The sequence below is a fragment of the Anser brachyrhynchus genome (assembly GCF_964034855.1).
Source record: "Anser brachyrhynchus genome assembly, chromosome: 8".
In the NCBI taxonomy this organism is placed as follows: Eukaryota; Metazoa; Chordata; class Aves; order Anseriformes; family Anatidae; genus Anser; species Anser brachyrhynchus.
The window spans coordinates 31,132,814-31,147,300 of NC_137702.1; the positions used below are offsets into that span (position 1 = coordinate 31,132,814).

The 14,487-nt window shown below is 35.6% G+C and overlaps 1 protein-coding gene across 8 annotated transcripts in view; it reads right to left on the reverse strand.

The window, feature by feature from the left end:
• Window positions 1–799: 799 nt before the first annotated feature.
• The window catches only part of LOC308199176 (TLC domain-containing protein 4-B-like), a 43,198-nt gene continuing 29,510 nt past the window's right edge, over window positions 800–14,487 (reverse strand). For all 8 annotated transcript variants that reach the window (XM_080602952.1, XM_080602945.1, XM_080602947.1 and 5 more), the window contains 4 exons: window positions 13,572–13,630; window positions 11,666–11,760; window positions 9,234–9,307; window positions 800–7,357 (listed from right to left, as the gene is read on the reverse strand). In XM_080602952.1, the coding sequence (XP_080459078.1) occupies window positions 7,042–7,357; window positions 9,234–9,307; window positions 11,666–11,760; window positions 13,572–13,630 (544 nt within the window). In that variant the 3' untranslated portion in view covers window positions 800–7,041. The remainder of the gene's footprint in view (window positions 7,358–9,233; window positions 9,308–11,665; window positions 11,761–13,571; window positions 13,631–14,487) is intronic.

The window sequence follows — 14,487 nt, forward strand, 5'->3', positions numbered from 1 at the left end:
CAGACAGATCGACTAGTTAATGAGTAATTTTCTACACTAACAGTGCAAAATTAGTACTCTAAGAATATAATTTACAAATGGCACAAAATTCCCCTTAGAATATGAGGGGGGAAAAAAGAGTAAAAGTCACTGCACTGCTTTGTATCTTCTTCTAGTAACTTAACCACTGCGTAATACAACAGAAAGCTTAGAGAAACACAAGCAATTCTTGTGTTTGGAAGTCAATGGCTAAGATATAAGACAGCAACTTCCTCTGAACATGCTAAGAGGAAGCTCCAAGCTTTACTATGCAATTAATGGTTCATAGGCACACATATAAAATCTAGAACTGCCATATTAAGGAGCTTAATTGCCTGTATTAGTATTTGGGAAAGGACTGTGCAATGCATCACACCTATAATACACAGATGACAGTAGCTCTTTATCCCAACAGCCTGCAGAAAAGTGTTTGGTTTATGTCCTGAAACGTGGTACTACAGTACAGTACAATACAATTATACTACCTGATACAAACGTAAGTTTTTCCTCAATACGCAGCATAATTTCAAGTTACATTCCTGGCCCCAGTGAGGTCCTACACAGAATTTCACTCTTCAGAAGTCCAGCCAGTCTGGCTCAGAGCTCATACTCACTCCCCACATTCTTCTAAAGAAATGAAGACGCAGCACACAGTTTCACGATACCCTAACGAGCCAGCTGCTTCTGAACTGAACCCAAGGTAAATTGTCCTTTTATGATCCATTTATTACTATAGGTACATAAACTACTACCATAGTAAGAAAGAAAAAAAATCACAAAATAAGAAACTGTTTCTTTTGTTTATTATGAAGTACCAATACCTTGCATACAACATGCAATTTATTGCTCATTGACATTATTGCATATATCAAAGGAAAAAAAAACAGCCGATTTAACTTCATGCGAGCTCCTAAATTGTTCAAACAAAATAAAGTGCTCTACAATATCACTGAAATGCAAACAAAATTCAGAACTTTTATAGTAAAAAGTAAATTCAAACCCATAATATTTAATCATTCACTTTACTACAACTGATTACATTTATAATCAACCTTCAGAATTATTATATTGCATTTTTAAAGTTTTTGTGCAGCGATAAGGATTGCTACTACAATCAGGCCACATTACTATTTTAATTTAATAATGTGATCCTAATATTTTGTGACAGTATTAGTCTTTACTGCAAACCAGATTGTCATGACTTTCCAGAAATGAGTCCAGCAGAATTTTCACTCTTCATCCTTGCTCTGTGTATAAATTATCTATACCATATTTATCAAATTTCTTTTTAGACACAAGATTATATAAACATTTTTGAAGTACAGACTCCATTACTCATGCTTAAATGATAACTCATTTGTTCCCAACAGATTGTAATTTGTTTTTGTATCAGTTTTACTGTGCTTACACGTTAAATTATTCTCCATATATAGGTATCCATATATATTAAAGAAAACACTGTCTGGTACAAGCATGCTAGAAACCAACCCAGAATATTTGGATGTATGCATATTAAGTGTATAAAATATATATCAGAGCTCATGATTAGCCCTTGTCCTCCTTCCCCCTACCATATGATGGATTTCTCTTGTGAATCTGGAATAGTGTTATAACAACAAAAAAAAAAAACAATATATTTTGCATTGCATTCAAAATGTTATGCTCTGTATTAGAGTTTAATATTAATATGTTGCTTTCAATCTAGCAAAAATTTTTAAATACCAAAATTTAACAACTTAGAAGACAATTTACATGCAACATGTTCCACTTGGGTGCAGATCCTCATACACTTAAATATTTATAGCCTCATAAAAGCATGTCCCGTCCACAAGACAAGTACAATTTTTGACATCCCACGCTTAGATTAAAAATAAAGATACACTACAGAATACTTTATTTGCTTTTATATTTTCAATGACTAAGGAGTTATAAATAGCACACTGAATCATTATATGGTTGATACCAAGGCATGCTGAACTCTTCATAAATCACTCCCTTAAAGACATTTCCTTTACAACAAGATTAAAAATTTACGTACATTGTTATCATCAGATGCCCTCTCAGTGCAGGACACTACATGATGAAACTGATCTCAGAACTAATTTTGACAAAGTATTTCTTATACCAAAACAATACAAGTTATTCTTTATAGCTACCTTCCATTCTTTACTGAGCTATAAAGTGCTTGGTTATTATAAATAGAGTAAGAATGCCAAACGAGGTAGCTAGTAGAGATTTGTAATGGATAAGAAAACTTATCAAGTGTTACCATGTAAAGGTACTATTTGATGCTTAATCCCAGAGCTCTAAACATCCCAAGCAGCACATCTGTCTTTCTCTCTCCCATAAAAAGACCTTTCAACAAGTTGCTTTCAGAAAATCGTATGATCTTCACCTGTCCAACAGATTTCACCCGGGTTTGGATGAATGTTAAAGTTTGTAAATATTGATCGTTATTTCCATTTGACTGGTGCCAGATCTCAGCAATGAAGTACTGTTTTTTCTCCAGCTGTCAGATACATTCCGTGTATAGAGACACTCTACAGAAACTCTGCCTTGTGAAGTTCCTTGTAACCGGTTAGCGAAATTGTACAGGAGGCTATTAAAAATATGAAAGAGGGCTGCACACACTTGTTGAAATCTTCTACATTTGCATTCATCATCTGACAATTCTAGTCCCTTTCTACATGCTTTATTGATGGCTTTCCCCAGCAGTGAACAGTGCAACAGATCCTAAGCTGGAGTAATTTTCAAGCAGCCCTTTATTTTCCTCTGAATGGCTCAGCAGAAGCATTACAAAACAATTTAACAAACTTCTCTATTAAATGATCTTTCACAGAAAGCTTGTATGTACATATACACACACGAGTCCATGAAGTCCTCTTCATACAGCAATCAACAATTTATAAGCTATTTTATACAGCTCAAAAATAAATTTTAAAGTTTCATTTTGCTCTGTGTACAGAGATATAGAAACACCTAACCCTTTCTGCTACTTATCGTTCTACCATTGTCTCAGCAACAGCAGCAGGAAGACATCTGGATTCCTGCACTGTGCGTTCTCAGTCTCCTCTGCCTCTCCTCTCTAAACTTGCTTGAACACATTTGCTCACTTGTGTGAGCTTTCACTTATAGGTTGACATTAATTTTACAGTATGACTAATCCTCTGCCATAATTTTTAATGTAAAGATGGAAATAATTCTCTTCTAGACACCAATTAATTTGATTTTTAATAAACTTTAATACAAAATTTGGAATTGTTAAGAATTTATATAAAAGTCAGCTCCTCTCATTTTTCCTGCTCATAGAATATTTTTCATTATTCAACAGATTCTGTTTTTTAAGCAATTAGGTTATGAAAGCATTGAGCTCACCCAAAATAGCATGTATTTATAGAGGTAGAGTAGGCTTCAGAGATGGAATTCGCATCACTGAAGTATGCGTACAGATACCCATTAAGCATCCCTGTAGTGTAAGGCTCTCAACTTCATTGAAATCCACTGGAACACTCACCACGAAGATGAGTATTTGTAGTACATTTCCACTTTGCAAGTTCTGCTTCCACAAATCAATTATAAAAGCAAAACCTGACCTATCATTCCCCTATAGTAGTTCTGAAAATGGTATTTATTCATCTTTTGATGAAAAGTAAAGCCATAAAAAGGGGGAACATATTCCTACACGTAGCCTTACTGGTACAAACAGACTCTCCCGTGGTCACCGTGCTCATTTAATGTCACCTGGTACTGAAGAAGATTAAAAAAAAAAAAAGAAAAGAAAAACAGGATTTTTGAACATTTTACAAGATTAATTCCTTCCATTCAATATGCCCATGGCAAAGACCCCTGGTGACATACTAAGGGTCTGCTTTGCAACATAAATGTTAAAATAGAAGTTTTAAGCCACTAATAAAGTAATATTACATTCTAAAGATAGTGTTTATTACAATGCTACTAATCATGCACTTAGTTTTTTGCATAAAAAAGCAGAGAGACAAGTTTGCAACATTAAATGTTGTCAATATTTTAACAGTTTTTAACTAAGAAAGTGCAATTGAAAAATGGGTGCCAAGGCCATCTAATTTGCTGTATTATAAGCTTTTAACAGCAGGCAGCAGTGCCCTATGCTAATGTATTCATTACAGCACAATTTTGCAAACTGTTTACTACAATCCCCACAACAAAAGCAATAGTATTTAATATTGTTTTCCATTAGAAAGGTGCCTTCTGACACACAGTAGATGCATCAGAACATAACCATAATTCATTAAAATATCGAAATAGAAAATCGAAACCAAAAGTACTGCAAAATATTGTTTTAATTACACTAATTGTGTGCAGCATTCCAAAACACTGCATGTTCTAAGATAATTATCCCACTACCCGTCCATTCTGGATTGTTGCCCAATGTGCATTATGCAGGGCAGTTGTTTTTTTCGTTGTTGTTGTTTGTTTCCCAATCTAGTTTTAGCACAATCTTCTTATAGCTTGACTTTTTCCTATGATACACAAATCTAACTAGAAGTGAAGAAAACTGACCATTTCAATTAATGTTCTACACTGAAAACAAAAAATAAGATACTGAAATATTAAAGATGAATGCAAAGAAAAGATGAATTTGAAAAGTTTTCATGAGTTATCATCATAAGAGCTGCTTCAGCTCATCTTCCTTATCAATATTTTTCATCCTACCTCCAGAATGAAAAAAGGATACTTCTACCTTCAAACATATTCTCCAAGATGTTTGAATTTTGTTAATTTGAAATTTATTTTAGAAAGGAACAAACTATTAAAAACAATGCCCTGATCTAGTGACTCTAACAGCACATGAAAAGGTATTCCATTTATGCCTTTAAATCATAAAGGTAATACAAACAGAACGTTTGTACGTATCCTAGGTTTTGCATTAGATACACCAAAACCACTATTTTAAAAGATACCATGTTCTGCAAATGAACATAAAGGGAGTCCGCTTCTTTCAGCAAAATGGGTCACAGAATCAATTCACAAAGACTACAAATTTATTGGTACCCAGATAAGGTTTTGCATTAGTTCATTAAAAAAAAAAAAGGCAGCTAAATAAATTAATTGCTAGCTTTCCCAAGGCATAAGCAGATTTTTGTTGACAGGTTTGTGAAGTATTATTAAAAACAGAACCCCCAAAATAGAGTTATTGGCAATCCTTGACATCTCCCTCAAGACAACAGTATTGGAAACAGTATGGGAAAATGCCCAGTGGGGGAAAAAAGAAAAAAAAAACCACAGGCAGAAAAAAGCAAGTATTATGCTACCCCAAACAATACTCCCTGACATCATTGTCACTGGGAACTAAACTCAGCACAGCTGCCTTGGTTATAAGGCACGACATCCCACAGATTCCTGGGGGGGGGGGGGTACCACAACTCTGCTTCTCACCCAAAAGCATCATAGCATTGGTGCACTGACACCTTGGTCTGCAGAGGTAAGAGCTAACTATTTCACACAACTTTGTTGAAGGGAACAGGAGCAAAGGAAAACAAAATATCCTATGCATGGTAAATACCTTCTATCTTTGTTTAAACATAAGTTGCTTACACGGTCTGCTACAATAGTTGGTATGTGCACTAAAGTACTGAGTGAAAATGCATACTTCTGGCACACCTTACCAGATGATATAATAAATAAACTGATGTTCAAAAGTAGTAATAATAATTTTTAAAAAAGGAAACAAATCTAAGTTAATCAGTCACAGTTCAGATATGATTCAAATAAGCAAAACAAAAACAAAACTATACATAAATACAGTTCTAAATCATTTTTGAAAAATCCACTAATATTATAATTTAGATTCTGGAGCATTCCTAGATGGTAAGATTTTTCTCCAATGTCCTCCAAGCCTTTAGGTTTGCAGGAGAACAGAGTGAGTATCTATGACAAATACATAGTTCTGAAAAACGTGCCTACAGATGTGAATTATCATTGTACAGAATTATGTTACAGCTTTAAAGAAGTTTGGCACAGTTAATTCAAGAATATTTTTTAGTCAACAGCTCAGATGTGATTAGCAAGGAAAGCATGACAAAAAAAATCAGCAATCACATCAGATGGGTCACTTCTGTGATATAAGTCATACTGTACATTACATGGCACATATACAGAAGAATTTTATCTCTTTACAATTAAACTTCACATCCCAAAAGTCAATGGTTAAAAATACTCTCAGCAGAGTTGCAGTGTTTCTCAAAGGCAGCAGCAGCAAAGGAAAAAGCACTCCAGTAAGAATTATGCTGTTTCCAAACAACATTTCCTATATTAACTTACGAAATAATTTCCATGACTGATTTAGTAGATGTAGTCTAAAACAGCAAAAGTGAATCCTTTCCATAAAAAATCAGAGAATTTTAACCATTGTTACGGTATCTTGTATAGTCTTATAATACAGCATTTTACATAAAATTATTTCATAAATTTCCCAAAATGGTTTGCATTCATACAAGGCAGAACAAAAAGCAGTAAAAGACTTCACAGAATCAAAGCTAGATTTTGTTTTCCTTGCAAAAATTAAAAAGTTTTCAAGAATGAAATCTTGATTGTTATGCCTGGAAGAAAACATAGAAACGTGCCAGGAAAATTGCCCCATATAAGAGTTTGGGGCATTTCGTTTCTGTTTTTTAAAAAAAGAGAGACGTCAATATTCACTAGTTTTATAAAACATTAATCTGAGAAACCTGAGTGAAACACTTCAAACACACTGGTGGACAACAACCAAGTAACCAGTCTGCTCCTTCCTCATGTCAGTAGTTTGTTAAGTGCTCAGAACACATGTAGCATTCATTTCTGTGAACTTTTGCTTCCATTCCTCACTGGGTAAGATCCTTAAAGCGTGGCCTTGGGTGCACAGGCAGTGTGGCTAGGGAAAGATAAGATCAGTACAGAGGTAATACCTTGTTTCCTTAACAGGAGCTTTTCATGGCAGAAATGTGCACTGGTTCAGTGAACCCAGATTATTTTCATAGCAGAAATTTCATTTTATGCATATGATCTCTAGTCAGATTTTCCGTTTTTGTGAGTTTTAGCTTCCTCCTGTCCAACAAGACAAATAACTTTGTAGCATCCTTTTGTAATTTTGACCATCCACATCAAGTTCATAATATCCAAGACAACACTTGAGATAATCCAGGCGCTCTGGGCTGCAAACCCTAATCTCTGGAAACCCTCAGATCCAAATGAAGAAATTACCCGGCTGTAATACATAGGTATGACGGCAATCCTCACCATGAAGAATACAACTGTCATCAGCACACCATTGATGATGTTGGCCTTTGAAGATTTGGGATATCCCAGTACTTCAAAAAACCACCTGCAAAAGAAGCGTACACACAGATGCCAGGCAGACTTAAAGCCATTTCAGCAAAAATGATTTTTATTTATTTAATTAATCGTGTATTTTTAATTGCTTCTAGCTTGTATTTCTAAGTTATTGTTTGCAAATCGCACCTGTAGCAAGGTGGGGATCAGGCTCTTCTCCCATGCACCTAATGATAAGATGAGGGGAAATGGCCTGAAGTTGTGCCAGGGGAGGTTTAGATTGGATATTAGGAGAAATTTCTTTAATGAAATGGTTGTGTGGCATTAGAACAGGCTGCCCAGGGAAGTGGTTGAGTCACCATCCCTGGAGGTCTTCAAGAAATGCCTAAGTGTAAAATTTAGAAGCATGGTTTAGTGGTGGACTTGTCAGTACTAGGTTAAAGGAGGTGGTGACCTTAGAGGTCTCTAGATGACCTTAGAGGTCTCTTCCAACATGAATGATTTTATGAAATTCTTCTGCTTGGCTGCATTTTTTTCCCTAGTTGAGAACTGCACGATATTGAGAACATTACAGCAATAACATGTAGAAAATTCTGATTCAAACTGTAAACCAGTTCACAAGCAGTATGCATTTCAACGACTACCGTGTTATTACACTATAATGCAAATTTATTTTTAAAATGATAAATACAAACTTATTACTTGTTACTATAATTTGCACCAATAGGCAACTAGTGATATTTTAAAAGGTTTTTAAAATCTACAGCGATGTGCCAATATAGGTAACTGTTGGAGAAAAGGGTAACTGGACATCTGCTTAGTGATTTCCCCCCCCAGCAAATTCAAAAAGATAGAAGTCAGTAAATCACAGTGATCATGAACATTTTACCCATCCCAGTTCACAATTAATTACATAAATGCTGACACTAACATAAAAAGATCTGAATGTTTGGCATGGAGACAACCTCCAATTAGATAACCCTAACAACACAGACAGAAAATACAAGGAAAATACTTCAGCTCTGGGATCAGAATATCATTTGATATGTTAATATTGGGTCTTTTTTGGTAACACTAAGAATGCAAACAAAAAACATAATGTAAATCATTATCCACAACTTGCTGTCTTACGGATCTGGTTCTCTTCAAATTCAAAGAAAAAAAAATCATGCACTAATGAGAGGACATCCCTTAGTGCAATGGACTTTATCATCTCCTACAGAGACTTCCATTTTTCTCAGAAAGCGGTAAATGTGGGTTTTCAAGGACACGGTCTCACCACAGGCACTTTATAACATATTGCTTTTAATTAATCTGAAAGGTTAGCAGCTGTATAGGTACCACTTCAACACTTCCAAGATGAAATCTATCTTAATAAGACAGTTTGGAGAACACTGACTGGGACATGAGTGTCAATATAGAAATCTATAGGATAATACTCCCTTCAGATTACAAGGACATCTTCCCCCCCCTCCCACCTCCCGCCCCATTTTCTTACTCTCCTCTTCATTGTATCACTAAAATAAGCTTAAAAGAAGCCATGTCTCTTCTTTTCCTGACCCACAATATTGAAGAAAAACCCTACCGAAATCGCTGGCTTCTACCATAATAACTGAATAAACACCCACGCTAATAAACAATATTGAATTTATGAATTTTTGTCATTCTGTAGTTTCACGAAAAGTTAGCATTTGATATGAAGGATGGTCTACTCTAAAAAGGAACTCAAGAGCGAATACACCAGTTATACTGTTTGCAGCTATAGCAGCTAAAAGTTTTCATAGCAAAAAGGACTTCCAGGTAGTAATCCTTAGTTGTGTAAGTTCCCTTTTAGCAGATGTTCAACGACAAAAATCTTTCTAAGTGAGAGAAATAACCATACCGAACAAAATTTTAAGAACTGTGTAAAAAATTCCACAACTGCTTACCGCTGATTGACAAACGGAGTGGAGAACTCTGCAAGCAGACGGAAGTTTCCAAAATAGGCCAACAGACCTTTGCTCTAGTTAGGCAAAGACAAAACAGACACAGAAAAATCAACAATCTAGCAGATAAACCTTGATTAAAGCCTCCAAGTATACACAGTGATAAAATGTCTCAACTGCTTTATTAAAACTGACAGTAAGCAAGTTCGATAGCTGGGGCAAACTTCCTTGAAATTTCAAAATTAAGTTTTCTACAGAAGATGCAACTGTCCTTCAGGTATCTTAAAGAGTAGTTTTTTATTTTAAATAAATCTTTAAAAGACTTACAGATAAGTGGTAAAGGAAATCTAGAGAAGGCTATCTAGAGAAGACTGGCACAAGTTGTCATAGGTTATAACTATAATGGCACTGCCCAAGAGGATTATAAATATTTTGGATTTCTCATGTTTAAACAAACCCAAACAGAAACACTAAATGGAAGAAAAACATCCCTGCATTGTTTTAGAAATGAGATTTGCCAACATGAAGATGAATTGCTGGCTCTCATTTGGCAGCAGAAAGAGCACACAAAGCCCTTAATTCTTCTCTCCCCTCATCTCAGGGAAAACCTATTCCACCGGTTCTGTTGTAGTCCCTGCCATATCCCCTGGGTTGGAAGAAGAGCATGTCTTTTTTTTTTTTTTTATGCTGGTATCCAGATAACAGCATGGTACTTTTACACTGATACACGTTGCAACTGAACACTTCCCTCCAAGTGACAAAGTACAGAATCTTCTGTCTTATCTTTTGGTTGGGCTATGTGCTGGAAATAGTATCTCATTGCATAATGACTAGGTAAGCACTACTTGGCAGGTAGAAAGATAAAAACATTTAAAAAACAAACACAAACAAAACCCCTCAGCCATACCACTGAACAACCCACAGCATATGTCATCGTTGCTTTTTCCCCCATTGAAGGGGTTACCACCCACTATTTCAGGCATTTCACATAAGTTAGCACCACAGCAAACAGAAAAACTGTGTTCATAATCAAAATCTGTCCTAACTGCAAGAGCAATTTTCTAAATAAGATACATACGAGTAACAGAATGAGAGTAAGGCATAGACATCCAAGGGCAGAGTTACACACAAATAACAACTACTTTAAAAAAAGTTTATACTAACACTACAGTATTAACTCCAGAAACAACTACTGAATTTTCTGCATTAGGGACTACCCCTGGTAGTGATATTTTCATTTCTCTAATATTCAGCTCTAATTCAGTTTCATCCACGATAACAGTAGCAGATCTTATTATTTTTAACTAGAAACAGAGTATTTACTTGTCAGTGTACTTCATTCCCTTTAAACCGCTACATGGAAAATCTGACAGTAATCTGATGTCTTGACGCATTTCTAATACTGTAAGTGTAGGATTCGTGAAGTAGGTAGGGAAAGAAGTGTTGTAAGTGATATAAATGGTATTTTATAGCATTTCTTTATTTATTGAATGAGCTTTTCAGAAGAAATTCAGCAGTCTTACTCTGGAGTTCAGTGGGATTTCTACCAAATCACATAGGCATCTTTGAGAAATGCCAGCAGGAAAGCAGCAGAGTAACTAAGTTAGTCTTCAGCCTAGAACAGTACCCTTCTCTTTCCCTCTTCTCATTAATGTACGCCACAGATATTTAGGGATATAGAGAGTTAATAATCATCAACTGCTTCCCCAACAAAGCAAGTTTAAAAAAGAAGTCCCAGAAAGTCAACAGCAATCTTTATAAAAAATACTTAATGAGAAATCTCAGTTATAACAAAATTTAAAGTTAGCCTATACTAAACAATGGATATGGTCCCTTTATCAGATACTCATGAACTTCATATAATAGTACATTTTTCAGGTCAGTGTACTAATATTACATATTAACATGTCAGCTGTTCAATAACTCAAAGTGGAATACATTTCAGAACCCTACCTACCAAAACAGTAAAGTGTTTGTGTCTGGGTGACAAAACTGTGTGTAATAACATTTTTTTTTATTTTTCTTTTTAAATAAAAAGAAAAACCCACTGAAAAAAACACATCCAGCTGACCAGAGTTAGAGGTCACTGACCTATGGCCTTACAAATACAGAAACGAGCAGAACATTACCCATTGAAACCATCTTCTTCTGATTTTCTAAATAAATGTTCAGATTTGTGGTTTTATTTGAGACCCCTTTCCGTAACCATGTAAAAGCCCCTCACTAAGTCTCTCCACAGCAAAAACTGAGAAGAGCTTCCAAATGACTGATAAAACCATTTATAAAGTAATGATAATTGAAAATATAAATATGCCTTTCAGAGGTAATATACCAACCAGTGAAGAACTTTTTTAAACATTAAGCAAATGAGATTCATAAAAGCATTGTCTTCAATCTCATCTGCTTGTTATGTTGCTAGAAAATACAGTACTCACCAGTACAAAATAGTAAGCATACAGAGCCGCCAAGTGATGTATTACAAAAAATTTGTCACCAATCGCCCTCCAGTAGTAAATAATAAGCAACAAATCTACAAGAAAAAAGGAATCATGTTAAAGAACAAGTTAGTATACTACCATTTAACTGAGAATAATGTTTCTTTAAGTTTTTAGAGGTATGAATGCAAATACACGGTACCAGTAATTAGTTATCTCTGAAGAGAACACCTTTATCCCAAAGGCTTTCCTTTACGTAGTAAAAGTTCTGACAAAGCATTAAGCAACAATGTTCTTCCAACAGTTGCCATGAATTATTTTCTGTATCAGTGGAAGTACAGGAGCAATACCTTTAGCTGAAATATTCTGGAAGGAAAAAGTGGATCCAAAATCTCATAGCAAGACTTCACACTTATGAATCCACAAATTTGGAAGAAGTGACCCCAAAAAAATAAGGGGGGTGGGGAGGGAAGGGGCAGAGCCAATGTACAAATGCATACAATAAATGCAGGGGAACTTGTGAATCAAAAAATTGTATTAGCAAACAGGGAACCATTAACCAAAATATTTTGCAAGAGACACTTGGAACGAGAAGCATGTTCATCTTAATCAGACTTTTCCAATTACTGCAGAAGTGATATTGTGGACCTGAGCTAATGGTGTAAAGAAAGCTTTGACAACCAAGTTTTTCTTGCCCTGGGCATAATTCAGAAGATTTTCTGTTCTAAACTGGAATAAGCAATTTCTGCCTCTACTTTCTCCAAATAAACAAACACTTGGTACTTTGAATGGAATACTAGCGATCAAGGTTCAAAATCAAAGACCTTACCCCTATGCTTTTCTTAACTCCAGTGAATGCCTTGATCTCTTTTAGATTGGCTGTCCTCAGGCAGGACTCTATATTATCTGATACAGCTGTTCCATTTCCTATTAATAATTTAACTATGTAAGGAAGTAAAAGAGAATGAGTGGCCAGGTTCAGGTCTCTGTTCAAAGGCATTAATTAATTCATAATGAAACTCTGGTGTGTAATTATTCAGAAATAGACACCAATGAATTTAAACACAGAAGATGAAGTTCCTTTCACAGACAAACCAGAGACTTAAAAAAAAGCCACACTTTAACAGAGTGTGCTGATTACCAGATTATCAATTCCATTACAGTGAGAAACCTAGTGTGTAAGATAATCAAGTGTACAGGCCAGCCTCTGATCAAAGGCTTCATCCAAGTACGCAGTTTTCCCTGAAAATAGTCCAAGTTACAAAGTTTTCACTTTGGTAAGTCAGTATTCCCCAGACACAATTCAAGTTCCAAGTAATTTTGTAACAAAATTCCCATGACAATTTTAGTTGACAGTAAACAATTAAGAACTCTAACATATCTAAGGGTTAATGCAGTATTAAGAAATAATTAAAATTTTGAAGTTTTATACACAATTAAATTTTGTCTTAAAATGAGACTAGAAGGTGGGCAGGTGAGATCCTACGACATCATTTGCCTCAGCTTGTATTAAGGGTTATTAAAATTCCTCTGCCAGTATTTGCAGGTCATAAGAAGAAACATACAATAAAAGTGCTCTAAGTTCTAGGCACTCTGAGCGAGTGAAGGGCAACCACTTTAACACCTTCTGAACTGGCTGAAGTACAAAAAATTAGTTGGAGTTGGTGGCTATGTATCAAACTATCACAAAGCCACACTACGGCACTTCCTTAGGGCTTGGGGAGACATCATTCCCATCTTGCACATCCACAGGCAAGATCCTGTGATTTCACCACAACCCACAACCCCATTACAATACAGTTTCTGCTGTGGCTTTTAAAATTGCTATATACATATCACATCTCCAGCATAGTGACTTAATATAAATATATAGGTTAAGTGCATTATACAGACATTGCATAATTACCAGAAATGAGGTAGCCTGTGGTAATAGCAATATTCAGTTGCACAATTGAAGGGTCACCCCTGTAAACACACCAAAAATGCAGTTATAGCCTTTATAACAAGCTAATTTGCAGAGAACATATGGATATCAAGCATCATTACGTCCAACAGGTCACATAATATTTGGCCCAACAGTAAAACATTATGACTTTTGGCTAAAGATCATTCTCGTCACAAAAATGGATTCCTTTTTCACCCAGATATAAGACATCTATCTACTAGCTACCCTAATTGGGACTACCCCTGGCCTTGGGGTAGAGACTCCAATAGCCTTGCTGGAGACTAGAACCTAGCAAGTACCCTGAGCTGGCTTCTCCAGCCAAAGTGAATAAAAGCATACAGCCCAGGCAGTGTCTCTTAGCACTTCAACTGACACTCTACATCTCCATTTTTGTTCTTCTGCCAGTATTAAAACTTTGTTGCGGATGACAAAAATAACTCGCTCAGCTGATGCTTTTCACATTTGTAAGAGGATGGATGCTTATAGAAATAAACAGAATATAAAGAGACATGAAAGGAATTATGTGCCTGCTCTTTGAAGCCAAGGAACCTGCCAGCAGAAATGTTTCTGGCGTAGTTTCCCACCTCCTGTACCTTCCATTTTGGTGCCAAACGTTCAGCAGGCAAAGCTCTTAGTAGCAAACATACAACTTCAGTTCCTCTAGGATGTTCAACAAACCCAAACTTGTGAACACTGCTCAAGGGGAGGAAGCATTCACATCACAGTAAATAACTTTTTTGTTCTTTCTTCCATTGTCCTCCATGCGTTCCTACTTTGAGGAGTTTGGTAAGCAATTCTCTTTTTCTCTCCATAAAGATATGCATATATGCACACATATATATATTAAACTAAGTTGTGTATCTAATCTAGATGTGTT